Here is a 17,889-nt window from a genome sequence, read left to right as displayed (position 1 = left end):
GCCATTTTTCTGCCCATATCTGCAACAGGTCTGACAATCTTCGAGATTATCCACAACTTCACTGATCTTTGTATTATCTGCAAATTTACTAACCCACCCATCTACATTTTTATCTAAGTCATTTATCTATATCACAAACAGCAGAGGTCCCAGTTTGGATGCCGAGGAACACCATTAGCCAAAGTCCTCCAGCCTAAAAAACATCCTTCCACCAATATGGTCTTCTATGGACAAGCCAATTCTGAATCTATGCGGCCAAGTCACCGTAGATTCCATGCATCTTAATCTTCTGGATGAGCCTACCATGATAGACCTTGTCGAAAAGCCTTACTAAAATCCACGGAAACAAGATCCACTGCTCTACCCTCCTCGATCATGTTTGTCACCTCCTCAAAAGTTTCAGTCAAGCATTACAGCCTTTCTCAAGTAAAGGCACAAAAGTAGCAACATTTCATTCCCTCAGCAATTCACGTGTGGCTGTAGATGATACAGATATCTCTACCTGGAGCCCCGCAATTTCTTTCTGAACTTCCCATAATGTCCTGGGACACACTTGATTAGATCCCGGAGATTTATCCATGTTAATGTTTTTTTAAGAACTCTAGCACCTCCTGTTCCGTGGACTGTTTTCAAGACATCAATATTTATTTTCTCGAGTTCCCAACCTTCCATGTCTTTCTCCACAATAAAAACTGATGTGAAATGTGTGTTTTGCCACATCTTGCATGTTCCAATAGTCTCTTTGCTTTAGAAGTACTTAATTAACTGTGAAGCCTTCTGAGACATCCAGGAGTTAAAAGAAAAGCTCTTTAAAAAAAGCTTTATTTAATGCAAGTTATTTTCTTTCTCAGTTGAGGTTAATTCCAATTATTTCAAAATGTAGCCATTATCTAATGTAATCCTTTTCCATGCACATCACCAACCTCATTCTTCAATACGTTGTCGATTTAGTATATTTCAAAAGAAACAATTTTTTTTTAACCAAGGTGTCTTTTGCTTCTAATTTTCTTGCACGTTACTTTCCAGCAGTATTTTTTGCTTTATTTGATTTCTAATTGATCTCCTTGTCTATTTCTTAAATCATTGGTGACGAATCTTTTAATTTGTCTGAGTTGCCAACTAACCAGATGTCATCCAAATCAACATAACAGACAGTACATTCTTCTTTCCATAATAAAAGCAAACTTAGTGCAAAACGGATAATGGCTTTATACTAAAATGCGCTCCAGAATCCCTCTAGTACACCTCGTACATGTTTAATTTATTCATGGAATTTGGATATTGCTGGCAATGGCTAGTATTTTATTATCCTTTCCTAATTATCATTGTGAAGGTCATGCTGAGTCATCTTCTTGACAGCCAATCAACCATGCTGCTTTGCTTTGGATAATGTTCAGTGTTGTTGGAGTTGCACTAACCTTGGTAAGTAGGTCATATTCTACCACACACTGCCTTCTGCTTTGTAAATGGTGAACAGGCTTTGGAGAGTCAGGAGGAGAGATACTTACCCCCATATAACAAACCTCTGAACTCCAGACACAGTATTTGGCTATTGCATTTTGATCAGTGGTGTCCCCCAAGATATTTGTGGGGATTCAGCGACAATAATGCTGTTAAATGTCAATGGGACGTAACTTATCTTTCATTTCTTGGAAGTACTATTGTATGCAGGTGCAGCAGGTAATCAGGAAAGCTAAAAGAACGTTATGATTTATTTCAATGAGGACTTAAATGCAAGGTTCAGGTACATAGGCATCGGTGAGACTGCATCTGGAGTGCCATGTACAATACTGGTCACCATACCTAGAGAAGCTTGTTAATGCATTGGAAACAGTTTAAAGGTTTACTAGATTAACACCTGGAATGAGCAAATTGCCTTATAAGGAAGGGCTAGACAGGCTAGGCCTGTATCCTCTGGAGTTTAGAAGTGTCAGAAGTAACTTCATTGAAATATGAGACCCTGAAGGGACTTGACCGGATGTTGGAAGACGTATCCTCTTTTAGGACAATCTGCAACTAGAGTTTATAAAAACACAGTGATGTCCATTTAAAACAGACAAAGAAACAATTTTTTCTCAGAGTTTTGAGAATCTTTGGAATTCCTTTCATCTAAAGGTAGTGGATGAGCATCTTTAAATATTTTCAAGGCAGAGTTAGATAGATTCTTGAATATCAAGGTGATGAAAGATTGCTGGGGTTATGCAAAAAATGTACAGCTGAGATTAAATTTAGATCACTCATGATCTTGTTGAAAGGTAGAGCGTGTCTGAAGGGCTGAATGGCCTATTCTTGTTCCTTGTTTGTATGTTTGTAGATAGTTACTGCTTTTACTTGCATGGCATTAATGTAATTTATCATCTCAAGCCTCGATGTAATCACTTCAAAGTAAACTCTGTATGCTTTATTCAATTTTTCTTCCCAAATTTGTCTCCGTACAATCCCTGATGCAAATGCACAAACAGCGTGAACAGGAAAAAAATCTTATTGCCTACAGCAGTGAATATGATACAGGCACCTTCTTTGGAGTTGTGGGGTTCAAGATCTAGGCACCAGCCTCCCCAGTGCTCACCAGATGACTAGATTGTTATATTGGTAATTGTTGAGTGGTTAGAGCAAAATCTGATCCTATCTTCACTTAACATCCATTTCCCAGCAGACAGCACTGAAAAGGTGAGCTTGTTGGTTTCTAATCTACGACTGTTAATTCCAATTTTAGCCTCCACGATTGTCAGATTAGATTAGCTGATTGAGTACAAACTTGGGGCCATTCCAGTACATAGGACACTGGGTAGTATACTGCTATACAAACTACCTAGACATTCTGTGCCAAACTTCAATAATAATAAGTTTTATTCTTTCTTCAGTGCCAGCTGCAATTTTGTGGTAGCATTCACCTTAGTCAGAAACCTGTAAGTTCAAATCCATCCCTCTAGACTTGAAAAACCAGGGGTGATAATGGTTTTGTGAAATCATTGCTAGACTATTAATCCAGATACCCATGTAATGTTTTAGGGAACTGGGTTTGAATCCTGCCACGGTAGATGGTGGAATTTGAATTCAATAAAAATTGGCATTAAGATTCTAATGATGACAATGAAACCATTTTTGATTGCTGGGGAGAAAATAATCTGGTTTACTAATGCCCTTTAGGCAAGGAAACTGCTGTCCTTATCTGGCCTAGCCTAGGTGTGAATCCAGACCTTAACTAACCTCTAGGTAATAAATGCTGGCCTAGCCAGTGACACATGAATAAAACGGTTGATACTCCAGCACTCAGGAGCTCTGAACTATTGGTGCTGCCATGACACACTATATTGAGGTCCCAATTTCTCTCTTAGGTCAATGTACAAGAGACAGTATTTCAATAAGGGGAGGCTAGTTGTCCAGTGTCATCAGAAAACAGGTTACCTGGTCATATCTCTCTTTCTGCGTGCACATTGGCTGAAACAGTTGCTAGTTACAACACTAACTGCACTGTATTCGAATGGCTATAAAACACTTTCAGACAGTCTACGATCATGAAAATGCCATGGAAAGCTGCACAGAGACAGCCTGGCTTAATCTGTCACAAAAATTACAGGAAAAACTGTGGGAAGCATCAAGTGAGCTTAACACGTCAGAAATATGTTCACTATGGAGAAATGGCTGCTACAGAAGCCTTCAGAGAAATCCTCAATGAAAGGTGGTTATCTGCATTTTGGCTTTCTTGTTACTTCCAGCCTCTAACCAAAGTGGACCATGCACCAACACTGTGTGAGCCACATAATACCTATGGTACTCACAGTAGTTAAAGGTTGAGCTCTGATGACTCACCATGTGGAGAATCAGTATTCGTGCTGTCTGCAGTACATCAGAGGTGACGACCTGAAACAAAGAGATGAGCCAATGTTAGGATTCATGCTACAATTCAGCTGTCTCAACTTTGTTTCCCTCCTATGCGCCCTCCATCTTTTCTGAAACTGCTGGTTAATGCTAGGGCATTGTTTTACACCACTTTTTAAAAATTCATTCATGGGATGCTGGCATAGCTGGCCAGGCCAGCATTTACTGCCCATCTCTAGTTGACCGAAGGACAATTAAGAATCAAACACATTACAGGTCTGGAGTCACTTGTAAGCCAGACCAAGAGGATTTCTTTTTAACTACAATGATTATGTGGTCACCATTAAGAAAGCATTTTTAAGGCCAGATTTTTTCTTAAGAGTTCTTGTGCAAACTGGACTAAGAGAGTGTCACTAAAATCCACCATGGGAAAGGGCTGTATTGTCCTATCAAATTTGAGCTGGTCCACAATCGGTGTTACATAATGAAATGTTGGCAATCAGCATGGGAATTAGTAATGTGAATGTGGGTTTTTTTGAGGAAAAGGAATGATTAATTATGTATTTGATTGCTGGCAACATACAAGTCAGCTGGCTTCAGATTTCTATCCTTCTAAAGCTGAAACTTGTACATTTTTCTCTAATTCTTCCTTCATTACTCAGTTTAAAGTGCCCCAGAGGAAAGCTACGAGAAGTGTGAAATGTACATTCTCTAACATAGGTAATCTCTGTTAGTACACAACAATATCAAAAACAGGAGTAGTTGGAAAAGCTCAGCGAGTCTGGCAGCATCTGTGAAGAAAAATCAGAGTTAATGTTTAGGGTCCAGTGACCCTTCCTCAATCTTTGTTAGCACACTATGTATTTTACACAATCTAACATCTATTTTACAATTTGGTTTTGCTCTTTCTTTTGGGTACCAATGACAAGGCAGCATTTATTGTCCATTCCTAATTGTCCTGCTGGTGAGCAACCTTCTTGAATTGCTGTAGTCCATGTGGCGTAGGTACACTCACAGTGCTTTTAGGGATTTTTACACAGTGACAGCGAAAAAAATGGGTATACTGTTGCAAGCTGGAGGAAAACCTGAGCGTGGTGGTTTGTCTTGCTTCTGCTGCCCTTGCTTTTCTAGGATGTGATAGGGAGGCAATGGCCTAGTGGTATTATCTCCGGACTGTTAATTCAGAGACCCAGGTAATGTTATGGGGATATGGATTCAAATCCTACCATGGTAAATGGTGAAATTTCAATTCAATAAAAAATCTGGAAACAAGAATCTAATGATGACCATGAAATGATTGGCGATTGTCAGAAACCCCATTTAGTCACTAATGTTCTTTATGGAAGGAAACTGCCATCGTTAGCTGGTCTGGCCCACATGTGACTCCAGATTCACAGCAATGCGAATGACTTTTAACCACCCTCTGGGCAAATAGGGGTGGGTAATAAAATCTGGGCCAGCCAGCGATACCCTTGTCCCGTGAATCTTCTGTCAAAATGGAATTGCTGAGTTGCTGGCTTTTATCGTAGAGTTGGTACATACCATAGCCAGTGAATGTTGCCACTGGAGGGAGCAAACAGAATAGAAGAATAGAATCTCGACAGTGTGGAACCAGGCCATTCAGCCCATCAAGTTCACAACAACCCTCCAAACAGCATCCCTTCCAGACTCACCTCCCACTGTCACTGTAACCTGGCATTTCCCACAGCTAATCTAACTAGCCAGTACATCCCTGGATGCTGTGGACAATTTAGCACGGCCAATCTACCTAATGTAATTCCGACCTGTTCATGTAAGCAAATCCAGTTCAGCTTTAGGTCAATGATAACCCCAAGGTGACAGCGGGGATTCAGCCACAGTACTGCATATCTTTGGACTGTGGGAGGAAACCACAGCACGCAGAGTAAACCCACACACTCACAGGGAGAACGTGCAAACTTCACACAGACAGCTGCCCGAGGCTGGATTTGAACCCAGTTCCTTGTTGCTGGAAGGCAGCAGTGCTAACAACTAAGCCACTGTGTTGCCCTTAGTTGAAGGACGGCACATTGCTTAAGGAGGTGAATGGAATACCAATCGAGTAGGCTTTGTCCTGGATAGTGCCCAGATTCTGAAGTGTTTTAATGCTATACCCACCTAGGCATGTAGAAAATATTCCAACGCACTCCTGACTTGTGCCTTGTAGATGGTGGACAGGCTTTGGGAACTCAGGGGAAAAGTGACTTATCATGTAATTTTGACCTGTTCATGTAAGCGAACTATAGCTGATCCAGTTCAGCTTCAGGTCAATGATAACCCCAAGATGACAGTGGGGATTCAGCCACAGTATTGCCATTGAATGTGAAGGGATCAGTTAGATTCTCTCTATGGTCATATGGTCCACATGTGTGGTACAAACGTTACTTTTTACTCATCAGACTAAGCCTGAATGATGACCAGGTCTTGCTCGGTATGGACAAGGGCTACTTCAATATCTTTGGAGCAGTAAACTTTAAAAATTTTTTTTTAGGGGACAAGGGTATTGACACTGGCTGGGCCAGCATTTCTTTTCCATCCCTAATTTCTCTAGAAATGATTGATTTATTAGACCATTTCAGTGAGCAGTTATGCTAGCAGGAATAGAGGATTGGCTAACTAATAGAAAACAGACAGCTGGGATAAGGAGGGCACTTTCAGAACAGCAACCTGTAACTAATGGAGTGCCAAAGGTTTCACTGCTGGCACCACAACTATTTACAATATACATTAGTGACTTGGATGAGGAAAGTGAACGTACAATAGCCAAGTTTGCAGAGACACCAAAAGAAAAATGGAAAGGCAAGTGGTGGGGATGACACAAAGAGTCTACAGAGGATAAATGGTAAAGGAAGTGAGTAAAACTTGGCAGGTGGAATGCAATGTTGAAAAATGTGAGGTGATGCACTTTGGCAGATAGAGTAGAGGAACTGTATTTTATTTACATGGAGAAACACTGCAGAAAACTACACAACAGAGAGATTTGGTAGTCCTCCTGCGTGAACCTCAGAAAACTAGCATTCAAGTTCAGCAGGTAACAGGGAATGATAGCCCTTGTTTCGAAGGGAATAGAACATGAAAGTAGAAAGGTATTGTTAAAATTATACAAGACACTAGAATACAGTGAACAATTTTGGGTCCCTTGTCTAAGGAGAGATATACTAGCACTGGAAGCAGTCCAGAGAGGATTTACTAGACTGATACTGGATATGGTGGGACTGTCTTGTGAGGAGAGATTGAAAACGTTCGGCATTTACTCATTGGAGTTAAGTAGGAGTAGAAGCGGAGAGATTATTTCTCCTTGCAGGAGAACCTAAGATCAGAAGGCAAAACCCGAGAATAACATACCACAGTTAAGATAGAGATGAGGAGAAATTTCTTCTGTCAGAAGATAGTGAATCTGTAGAATTCTTAACTGCAGAAGGCAACAGAGGCTGGGTTGTTAAGTACATTCAAGGTTGAGACAAATAGATTTTGAATCAGTAAGAAAATAAAGGATTATAGGGAAAAGGCAAGAAAGCAGACTTGAAGATTAATATATCAGCCATGATTTCATTGAATGGCAAAACAAAATCAATGGGCTGAATGCCCTACTTTTGTTTATGTCTTATGGTCTTACGGTTGTCAGAGAAAATCTCCATTTCTGGCTTTATTGGAAGGATGGTCATCGACAAAGAACTAGTAATGGTTGGACTTATGACACTACCCTGAAGGACTCCTGCAGCAATGTCTTGTGAGCAAGGTAATTCACCGAGTGGCCACTCAGCTGCCATCCTGAAATCCTACTGCCTGTTGGATGGTCAGGAAGGTATGGTTCAGGAAACTCTCACTCTCTCTGATGCTCCACAGTCACTCCAGCTTCCAACAAGCTGAGAAATCTTTAGCTCAAGTGGAGCGAAGGTTATTGGATGAAGCAGTTAAAGATAAAGCACAAAACCCTGCTGGACCATGCAAAAATGCCCTGTGACTGAGATGAAGAGCTTCGTCAGTTTTGCACTGGAGTGTGTGCCTCGATTATTATGCACAGGCCCTAGAGCAGAACATGATGCCAGAAACATGTGACAGCATTAATAGCCCACCACTGGCTGCTCTTGAGTAGGAGCGTGAATCACCAAATTGTAGCAATATAATGTATAACGCCTGTTCTGTTTATTCATCCTCTGGCTGTAAGTGTCACCATTAGGCCAACATGTGCCCCTTTAGAAGGAGGCAACAGTTTGATATAATCAAAGCATTTGCTATGACACTTCAGACAGCATAAGACCATAAGAAATAGGAACATGAGTAGGCTGTTTGGCCCCTCAAACCTGCTCTATCATTCAATAGGATCACAGCTGATTCGACATTCCTCATGTTCACTTTCCTACATTTCCTCCATAATCCTTGATTTCCTGCTTGATCAAGCATCCATCTATCTCAAACTTAAACACACACAAGGACTCTGCTCCTACAGCTCTCTGTGGCAAGGAATTCCAAAGATACTCATCCTTCTGAAAAGAAATTCCTCCTCATCTCAATCTTGAATTGGCACCCCTTTATTCTGATACTATGCCCTCCGGTCCTAGAAGGTCCACATGAGGGGAAACATCCTATCATCATTTATCATCAAGCCCCTTGAGAAAGGCACTGAATGTTGGTGTGAGACATCAGTCACATATAAAGCAGACCGGCAGATTTTCTTCTCAAATAGACATGAATGATCTAGACGTATTTGTAACAACATTCCAACTGTTTCATGTTACTTTTATACTAGCATTAGTTGTTTATTTCCAGATTTCAGCTTCTAAAGTTTGACATATCAGTGTCAATGCAGATTTCAATTTCTGATTGCCACATTAATTCTACCAGCTTCAGGATGACTAATACAGTCATAACCACTGCATGACCACTGATCAAAAGTAAAACTTCGTAAGTGCTGGAAATCTGAAATGAGAAAGAGAAAATACATGACGCCCCAAGTTCATAATGATGGAGGATCATTAACCCAAACAGTTAATTATGTCTTCATAAGGCTATCTCTCAGGCCATTTCTACAGAAATCAGCACCAGCCAGTTCAATCCTTTCTGATAATTAGAACATCTCAGTTTTGATATTATCCTTCTGAATCATTTTTGCATTTTCTCCAGAGCTTTTTGATCCCATTGATGTTAGACAGCAAGCCACTGGGGATGAAAGCTGAGAACCAAGAACACAGATTGGACATATTGGGCTTCATGAACAAGGTAAGTTCACTGATAGAAAGTGGGTAATAACAGATTTTGGAGAATGTGGAGGCTAAGTTGGAAGTGAATGGAGTAGCTGAGCAACTGACCTCAATTCCAAGAATGTTCGCTTGTATTTTACAGTAATATCAAAAAATACACAATTCAACTGGAGTGTCTCAGCCTGCATTTTTCCTTAATGTTCATCCACTAACTGTTGTAATGTGGAACATGCTTTCTGCAACATTAATGCTTTATTATCCAAGTTGAGGATAGAGATTCCAGGGGAAGATTTGAGGTGAGAAACAGTTTGAAGTCATTCCTTACTTCAAGAATCATCTTTCAAACATCTGTAAAGATTTGGCAGTGAAAAAGTGAAAAAGATGGAGCTGGACATGGGCAGGTCAGAGGTCAAAACCCAAGTCAGTAGTTTAACATGAGAATGAAGTCGAAGTTACTATACTTCTAAGTGTGGCCCCATCTGAGAGATGGGATCAATCTATAACAATTCATTACTTGACATCAATTGTATTTTTTAATTTGTTTAATTCAGTAGCTTCTATTCATTTCCTTTGATTCTTCATTTTAATAAAACTAAATTACAATTGATTAAACTCGAGTCTGTTGGTGCTGAATCGCAATGTAACATTTTGAGCAATGCTTGCATCTAATTTTGTGTGATTACTTCTATTATATGTCACCATCTCAGATAAATCCATTTGAGGTTGAAATGGATGAGGTTAAGTGTCATGAATAACCAGACCTCTCTGATGAAGGGTCTAGGCCCGAAACATCAGCTTTTGTGCTCCTGAGATGCTGCTTGGCCTGCTGTGTTCATCCAGCCTCACATTTTATTATCTTGTGATAGCATTGGCCTGGGTTTGACCACTTTCAAAAAATATAATTATCTGCTAATCATAAAACTCTAATACTGTATTTAACAGCAGCTTTAACAAATGAAAAACAATAAAACAATGTAGTTGTGCCTAAAATACAGATACATAGAAGAACTTGAGTCTAGTGTGTTCCATATATGTTGAGATCATCTTTAAAAAGTATCACCATTTTTATCTGCAGCTGTCTCCTTTGCTATGTGGGTGCAGAATCAAATCAGTATATCAAAAGTAAAATAATCTTTTTGCATTACTGTATGAATCATCCCAGAAAATGCCATGATAAAGATGGATTTGTTGTTAAAGTCATAGCGCTATAGAGACCCACAGCAATGAAGAAGGCCCTTTGGCGCGTCGTGCCCACACCAGTCAAAAACAACTACCTAACTGACCAAGATAATAAAATGTGAGGCTGGATGAACACAGCAGGCCAAGCAGCATCTCAGGAGCACAAAAGCTGACGTTTCGGGCCTAGACCCTTCATCAGAGAGGGGGATGGGGGGAGGGAACTGGAATAAATAGGGAGAGAGGGGGAGGCGGACCGAAGATGGAGAGCAAAGAAGATAGGTGGAGAGGGTGTAGGTGGGGAGGTAGGGAGGGGATAGGTCAGTCCAGGGAAGACGGACAGGTCAAGGAGGTGGGATGAGGTTAGTAGGTAGCTGGGGGTGCGGCTGGGGGTGGGAGGAAGGGATGGGTGAGAGGAAGAACCGGTTAGGGAGGCAGAGACAGGTTGGACTGGTTTTGGGATGCAGTGGGTGGGGGGGAAGAGCTGGGCTGGTTGTGTGGTGCAGTGGGGGGAGGGGATGAACTGGGCTGGTTTAGGGATGCAGTGGGGGAAGGGGAGATTTTGAAACTGGTGAAGTCCACATTGATACCATATGGCTGCAGGGTTCCCAGGCGGAATATGAGTTGCTGTTCCTGCAACCTTCGGGTGGCATCATTGTGGCAGTGCAGGAGGCCCATGATGGACATGTCATCAAGAGAATGGGAGGGGGAGTGGAAATGGTTTGCGACTGGGAGGTGCAGTTGTTTGTTGCGAACTGAGCGGAGGTGTTCTGCAAAGCGGTCCCCAAGCCTCCGCTTGGTTTCCCCAATGTAGAGAAAGCCGCACCGGGTACAGTGGATGCAGTATACCACATTGGCAGATGTGCAGGTGAACCTCTGCTTAATGTGGAATGTCATCTTGGGGCCTGGGATGGGGGTGAGGGAGGAGGTGTGGGGACAAGTGTAGCATTTCCTGCGGTTGCAGGGGAAGGTGCCGGGTGTGGTGGGGTTGGAGGGCAGTGTGGAGCGAACAAGGGAGTCACGGAGAGAGTGGTCTCTCCGGAAAGCAGACAGGGGTGGGGATGGAAAAATGTCTTGGGTGGTGGGGTCGGATTGTAAATGGCGGAAGTGTCGGAGGATAATGCGTTGTATCCGGAGGTTGGTAGGGTGGTGTGTGAGAACGAGGGGGATCCTCTTGGGGCGGTTGTGGCGGGGGCGGGGTGTGAGGGATGTGTCGCGGGAAATGCGGGAGACGCGGTCAAGGGCGTTCTCAATCACCGTGGGGGGGAAGTTGCGGTCCTTAAAGAACTTGGACATCTGGGATGTGCGGGAGTGGAATGTCTTATCGTGGGAGCAGATGCGGCGGAGGCGGAGGAATTGGGAATAGGGGATGGAGTTTTTGCAGGAGGGTGGGTGGGAGGAGGTGTATTCTAGGTAGCTGTGGGAGTCGGTGGGCTTGAAATGGACATCAGTTACAAGCTGGTTGCCTGAGATGGAGACTGAGAGGTCCAGGAAGGTGAGGGATGTGCTGGAGATGGCCCAGGTGAACTGAAGGTTGGGGTGGAAGGTGTTGGTGAAGTGGATGAACTGTTCGAGCTCCTCTGGGGAGCAAGAGGCGGCGCCGATACAGTCATCAATGTACCGGAGGAAGAGGTGGGGTTTGGGGCCTGTGTAGGTGCGGAAGATGGACTGTTCCACGTAACCTACAAAGAGGCAGGCATAGCTGGGGCCCATGCGGGTGCCCATGGCCACTCCCTTAGTCTGTAGGAAGTGGGAGGAGTCAAAAGAGAAGTTGTTGAGTGTGAGGACGAGTTCCGCTAGGCGGATGAGAGTGTCGGTGGAGGGGGCCTGGTCGGGCCTGCGGGACAGGAAGAAGCGGAGGGCCTTGAGGCCATCTCCATGCGGAATGCAGGTGTACAGGGACTGGACGTCCATGGTGAATATGAGGTGTTGGGGGCCAGGGAATTGGAAGTCCTGGAGGAGGTGGAGGGCGTGGGTGGTGTCACGGACATAGGTGGGGAGTTCCTGGACCAAAGGGGAGAAAATGGAGTCCAGATAGGTGGAGATGAGTTCGGTGGGGCAGGAGCAGGCTGAGACGATGGGTCGACCAGGGCAGGCAGGTTTGTGGATTTTGGGAAGGAGATAGAAACGGGCTGTGCGGGGTTGGGGAACAATGAGGTTGGAGGCTGTGGGTGGGAGGTCTCCTGAGGTGATGAGGTCATGAATGGTGTTGGAGATGATGGTTTGGTGCTCGGGTGTGGGGTCATGATCGAGGAGGCGGTAGGAGGTGGTGTCGGAGAGTTGGCGTCTGGCCTCGGCGATGTAGAGGTCAGTACGCCATACTACCACTGCGCCACCCTTGTCTGCGGGTTTGATGGTGAGGTTGGGGTTGGAGCGGAGGGAGCGGAGGGCTGCCCGTTCTGCGGGGGAGAGGTTGGAGTGGGTGAGAGGGGTGGAGAGGTTGAGGCGGTTAATGTCTCGACGGCAGTTGGAGATGAAGAGGTCGAGGGAGGGTAGGAGGCCTGGGGGTGGTGTCCAGGAGGAGGACTTGTGTTGGAAGCGGGTGAAGGGGTCAGTGGAAGGAGGGTTGGGTTCCCGGTTGAAGAAGTAGGCATGCAGGCGAAGACGGCGGAAAAACTGCTCTATGTTCGACCGTGACTGGTATTCGTTGATGTGTGGTTGTAGGGGGACAAAGGTGAGCCCCTTGCTCAGGACTAACCGTTCGTCCTCAGTCAGTGGGAGGTCGGTGAAGATTCGGCAGGGCTCAGGGTGGCTGTCTCCTCTGGGGTTGCAGGCTGTGGAGGTTGTGGGCGGAGCGATGATGTCGTCGGCCGTGGGCGGGGTTCCGTCGGCCGTGGGCGGGGTTCCGTCGGCGTCGGCCGTGGGCGGGGTTCCGTCGGCGTCGGCCGTGGGCGGGGTTCCGTCGGCGTCGGCCGTGGGCGGGGTTCCGTCGGCGGTGGGAGGATCGGGGTGGGCGGCAGCAGCTGAGGTGAGGGTGGTGTGTGGGCTGTAGTACCTGGACGTGGAGGTGGTGACTGCGGCAGCGGTTCCGGAAGTTCTGTGGCCGGCGGAGGCCGATGTGACGTCATCGGTGGGGTCTCCGGCCGTGTCCTCATGGTCAATGGCGGCGGGTGCATGGTGGGGGAGGGGCAGGGACAGAGTCGGGATTTGGGAGGCGCAGGAATCCTCTTGTGGGTGGCAGGGGCTAGTGAGTTGGTTGTACTTACGATTTTTGGTGTCCAGTAAAGCTGAGTGGAACTGGGTGTTCAGTCTGTGGATCCTGCGGAGGATAAAAAACAGCAGGGGTCCCTTGCAGGTCTGGGAGAGGGAGGCTCTGAGCTGGGGCAGGCTGGATTGCAGTGCCTGGAGGTGCCGGCGCATGGCTGCAAGTGTCTGTTTCAGGACTCGCAGGGAGAACCGCTTCTGAAGGGTCTGAATATTCTGGGTGTAGAGGTGGTCACGGTTGGGGCCAAATTGGGAAGGCTGAAATGTGGACTGTAGTCCCTTGGGGATGATCTGGTTCCGTAGGCAGGTGCTGAGAAAGGTGATGTGGCTGTGGTACCTGGTTTGCTTCAGGACATGGTCGAGCAGTTTCAAGGCCGAAGAGATTACAAGAGAGTTGCAATGGGAGAGAGATTCCCTGAGGTTGGTCCGGAGGGAGGAGGGTAACTTCTTCAGGTTAGGCATCCCTGGCAGAGGCTTCGCAGTGAGGTTAAAATAGTATCAGAGATAATGGGAACTGCAGATGCTGGAGATTCCAAGATAATAAAATGTGAGGCTGGATGAACACAGCAGGCCAAGCAGCATCTCAGGAGCACAAAAGCTGACGTTTCGGGCCTAGACCCTTCATCAGAGAGGGGGATGGGGGGAGGGAACTGGAATAAATAGGGAGAGAGGGGGAGGCGGACCGAAGATGGAGAGCAAAGAAGATAGGTGGAGAGGGTGTAGGTGGGGAGGTAGGGAGGGGATAGGTCAGTCCAGGGAAGACGGACAGGTCAAGGAGGTGGGATGAGGTTAGTAGGTAGCTGGGGGTGCGGCTGGGGGTGGGAGGAAGGGATGGGTGAGAGGAAGAACCGGTTAGGGAGGCAGAGACAGGTTGGACTGGTTTTGGGATGCAGTGGGTGGGGGGGAAGAGCTGGGCTGGTTGTGTGGTGCAGTGGGGGGAGGGGATGAACTGGGCTGGTTTAGGGATGCAGTGGGGGAAGGGGAGATTTTGAAACTGGTGAAGTCCACATTGATACCATATGGCTGCAGGGTTCCCAGGCGGAATATGAGTTGCTGTTCCTGCAACCTTCGGGTGGCATCATTGTGGCAGTGCAGGAGGCCCATGATGGACATGTCATCAAGAGAATGGGAGGGGGAGTGGAAATGGTTTGCGACTGGGAGGTGCAGTTGTTTGTTGCGAACTGAGCGGAGGTGTTCTGCAAAGCGGTCCCCAAGCCTCCGCTTGGTTTCCCCAATGTAGAGAAAGCCGCACCGGGTACAGTGGATGCAGTATACCACATTGGCAGATGTGCAGGTGAACCTCTGCTTAATGTGGAATGTCATCTTGGGGCCTGGGATGGGGGTGAGGGAGGAGGTGTGGGGACAAGTGTAGCATTTCCTGCGGTTGCAGGGGAAGGTGCCGGGTGTGGTGGGGTTGGAGGGCAGTGTGGAGCGAACAAGGGAGTCACGGAGAGAGTGGTCTCTCCGGAAAGCAGACAGGGGTGGGGATGGAAAAATGTCTTGGGTGGTGGGGTCGGATTGTAAATGGCGGAAGTGTCGGAGGATAATGCGTTGTATCCGGAGGTTGGTAGGGTGGTGTGTGAGAACGAGGGGGATCCTCTTGGGGCGGTTGTGGCGGGGGCGGGGTGTGAGGGATGTGTCGCGGGAAATGCGGGAGACGCGGTCAAGGGCGTTCTCAATCACCGTGGGGGGGAAGTTGCGGTCCTTAAAGAACTTGGACATCTGGGATGTGCGGGAGTGGAATGTCTTATCGTGGGAGCAGATGCGGCGGAGGCGGAGGAATTGGGAATAGGGGATGGAGTTTTTGCAGGAGGGTGGGTGGGAGGAGGTGTATTCTAGGTAGCTGTGGGAGTCGGTGGGCTTGAAATGGACATCAGTTACAAGCTGGTTGCCTGAGATGGAGACTGAGAGGTCCAGGAAGGTGAGGGATGTGCTGGAGATGGCCCAGGTGAACTGAAGGTTGGGGTGGAAGGTGTTGGTGAAGTGGATGAACTGTTCGAGCTCCTCTGGGGAGCAAGAGGCGGCGCCGATACAGTCATCAATGTACCGGAGGAAGAGGTGGGGTTTGGGGCCTGTGTAGGTGCGGAAGATGGACTGTTCCACGTAACCTACAAAGAGGCAGGCATAGCTGGGGCCCATGCGGGTGCCCATGGCCACTCCCTTAGTCTGTAGGAAGTGGGAGGAGTCAAAAGAGAAGTTGTTGAGTGTGAGGACGAGTTCCGCTAGGCGGATGAGAGTGTCGGTGGAGGGGGCCTGGTCGGGCCTGCTGACCAGTTCTTTTATCTAAATCATCTGTGTTTGTTGATGGAAACAGGTAATTCATTTCGGTTTCACTTTTTAAAATCATTCAGGGATGTGGGCATTGCTGGCTGGCCCAGTATTTATCGCTCTTGTTGTCCTTGAGAAGGTGGTGATGAGCTGTCTTAACAACTGCAGTCCATCTTCTTTGGGATGAACCACATTGCCAATTGGAAGAGAATTCTAGGATTTTGACCCAATGACTGTGAAGGAATAGCAATATATTTCAGAGTTAGGGTGGTGAGCGGCTCATAGGGGAACTTGCAGACTGTGGCAATCCCATGTATTGGCTACTCTTGTTCTTCCATTTAGAAGTGGTCATGGAAGGTGCTGTCTGAGAATCATTGACACATTACACAAGGGAGAAACAGCTGGAAGTTGTGTTGCAGTTTACAGCTAATGGAAGAAATCAACAGTGGTCCTCATTGAGACGTCAGACAGAAAGTGGAGCCTTGAATAGTTAGTTTAGAAAGAGCTTCATGTTATCATCTAATATGATCAGAAGGAAGGCATAAGACCTGATGGAATGAGGGAGTGGGTGATGGAGACATTAATAAGAGTTTAATGGAGTGTGAATTGGTTGAATAAATATGAGAAACTAGTCACCAGTGGGGTGTGAATAAAATGGAGTATAATGAACCGAAATGAAGATCTCACGATAAGTGCTGTTTTAGACTCTGTTTATCTTCTCATGTTGCACAGCTACGAGGATCACCTGTCACAATTGGCAGCTTATCTGATGATGGACAGAACAGTTCTGGCAGTTAATAGGAGGCCACCGGTCCCAAAGGACAACTGTCGAAAGTGGGTACTATGTCAAATATTTACCAGAAGAGGATAGCCAATGGAGAATTGCAACTATAAGTAGGTCAGGGAAGGCCACTGGAAAATATAAAAGCTTGAAGAATGTACAGGATGATGGGAAGGACGTTAATCTCAGATTAGGAATGTGAATTCCTAAAACAAATCGCAAGAAAACGCTGCGTAAACTCAAACAGTGGCTGCTACGATTGGGAAGTTTTACTGGCTACCAGCTTCAAGAAAATGAGTTTAAAAAAGGCTGCCAAACAACAAGAACGAAAGGCCAGATAGAATCTGGGTGTACACAGGTGCCAGATAAAGGAAAGCCAGTTTCGTCACGTGGGTGGATATGCGTGGAGAAAGTGCCTCCTGATGGAACTTATGAGGTTAAAGCAAGATTAGTGGCATGAGGCTTTGAAAAAAAATACTGGGGGATGAAGATATGAGTGGAGATTCACTGATGGAAGAAAAACTATTTTGAAAATTTTCTTGGTCTTGTCAGCTACAGATGCTTGGTTACCGCAGATCAAGTGACGTTAATGCTGTAGCCTGGATTCTTGGTGGGGGTGGTGCCCGGAGCAGGGTGTCCTGACTGCGCTAAGCTGAAAGTGGGGACTCTTGGCAATCTCAGCAAATTGGCAGCAGCAGTGGAGCTAGGGTCTCCTGGGGTAACAGGATTATTGATGCTGGGGTCTCCTGGGATGCTGTTTCTGGAGTGGAACACCTTGAAGAAACCCTGGAGACGTGTTTGGGACCCAATTTGAACAGAAGATTAACTAGTTCTTTTTATTCTTTATGTAAGTCCAAGTGGAGCCAGAATGTGGCAATAAAATACTTTTCACTGTATCTTCTTAAATAGATGTCACAATAAAATCATTCATTCCTGCAGGGAGATCAATTTAGGAGGGTAGTGTTCCTTCATCCTTCAACAGAATCACCAAACTGAAAATTAAATATATGTGTATATGGCCTAAACCATCCCTCTAGAGTTTGGTATTGCTCAGTAAAGTCTGCTTTACCAAAACTGAGCTGACTTCAGGTCAAAGTCAACCCTGACACGTTTTACTCGCACCATAAGGGGCAACTTTTAAGCATATTTGTCATGCAAATAGTTTATTTCCGTGGGGTGGGACCAGTAAATTTGTCCACATTGTCATAAATGGGATTAAGGCAGAATTCAAAGTTGGAAAGCTTCTGCGGTGTTTAAGTACGTTGGAACTGAAATCAGGCAGAGTGGATTAAACATCACTTTACATCAGCATTTGGAAAGTACTAGTTCCATTGCTATTGGTCAAAAGAAACCCTCATAAAAAGATGTAGTACCATCTAGAATTAACATGGAGGAATTGCAAAGTCTAAGTGGACAGCT

General features: G+C 45.8%; 1 protein-coding gene across 5 annotated transcripts in view; it reads right to left on the bottom strand.

Moving 5' to 3' along the window:
* LOC125459658 (L-fucose kinase) overlaps positions 1–17,889 on the bottom strand; it is a 335,292-nt gene that overhangs the window by 104,099 nt on the left and 213,304 nt on the right. For all 5 annotated transcript variants that reach the window (XM_048546285.2, XM_048546284.2, XM_048546286.2 and 2 more), the window contains one exon: positions 3,814–3,864. In XM_048546285.2, the coding sequence (XP_048402242.1) occupies positions 3,814–3,864 (51 nt within the window). The remainder of the gene's footprint in view (positions 1–3,813; positions 3,865–17,889) is intronic.

The sequence above is a fragment of the Stegostoma tigrinum genome, chromosome 16 (genome assembly GCF_030684315.1).
Source record: "Stegostoma tigrinum isolate sSteTig4 chromosome 16, sSteTig4.hap1, whole genome shotgun sequence".
Lineage (NCBI taxonomy): Eukaryota > Metazoa > Chordata > Chondrichthyes > Orectolobiformes > Stegostomatidae > Stegostoma > Stegostoma tigrinum.
Note: the sequence above shows the minus strand (reverse complement) of the source record. Positions and strands in the feature narration are given on the sequence as shown.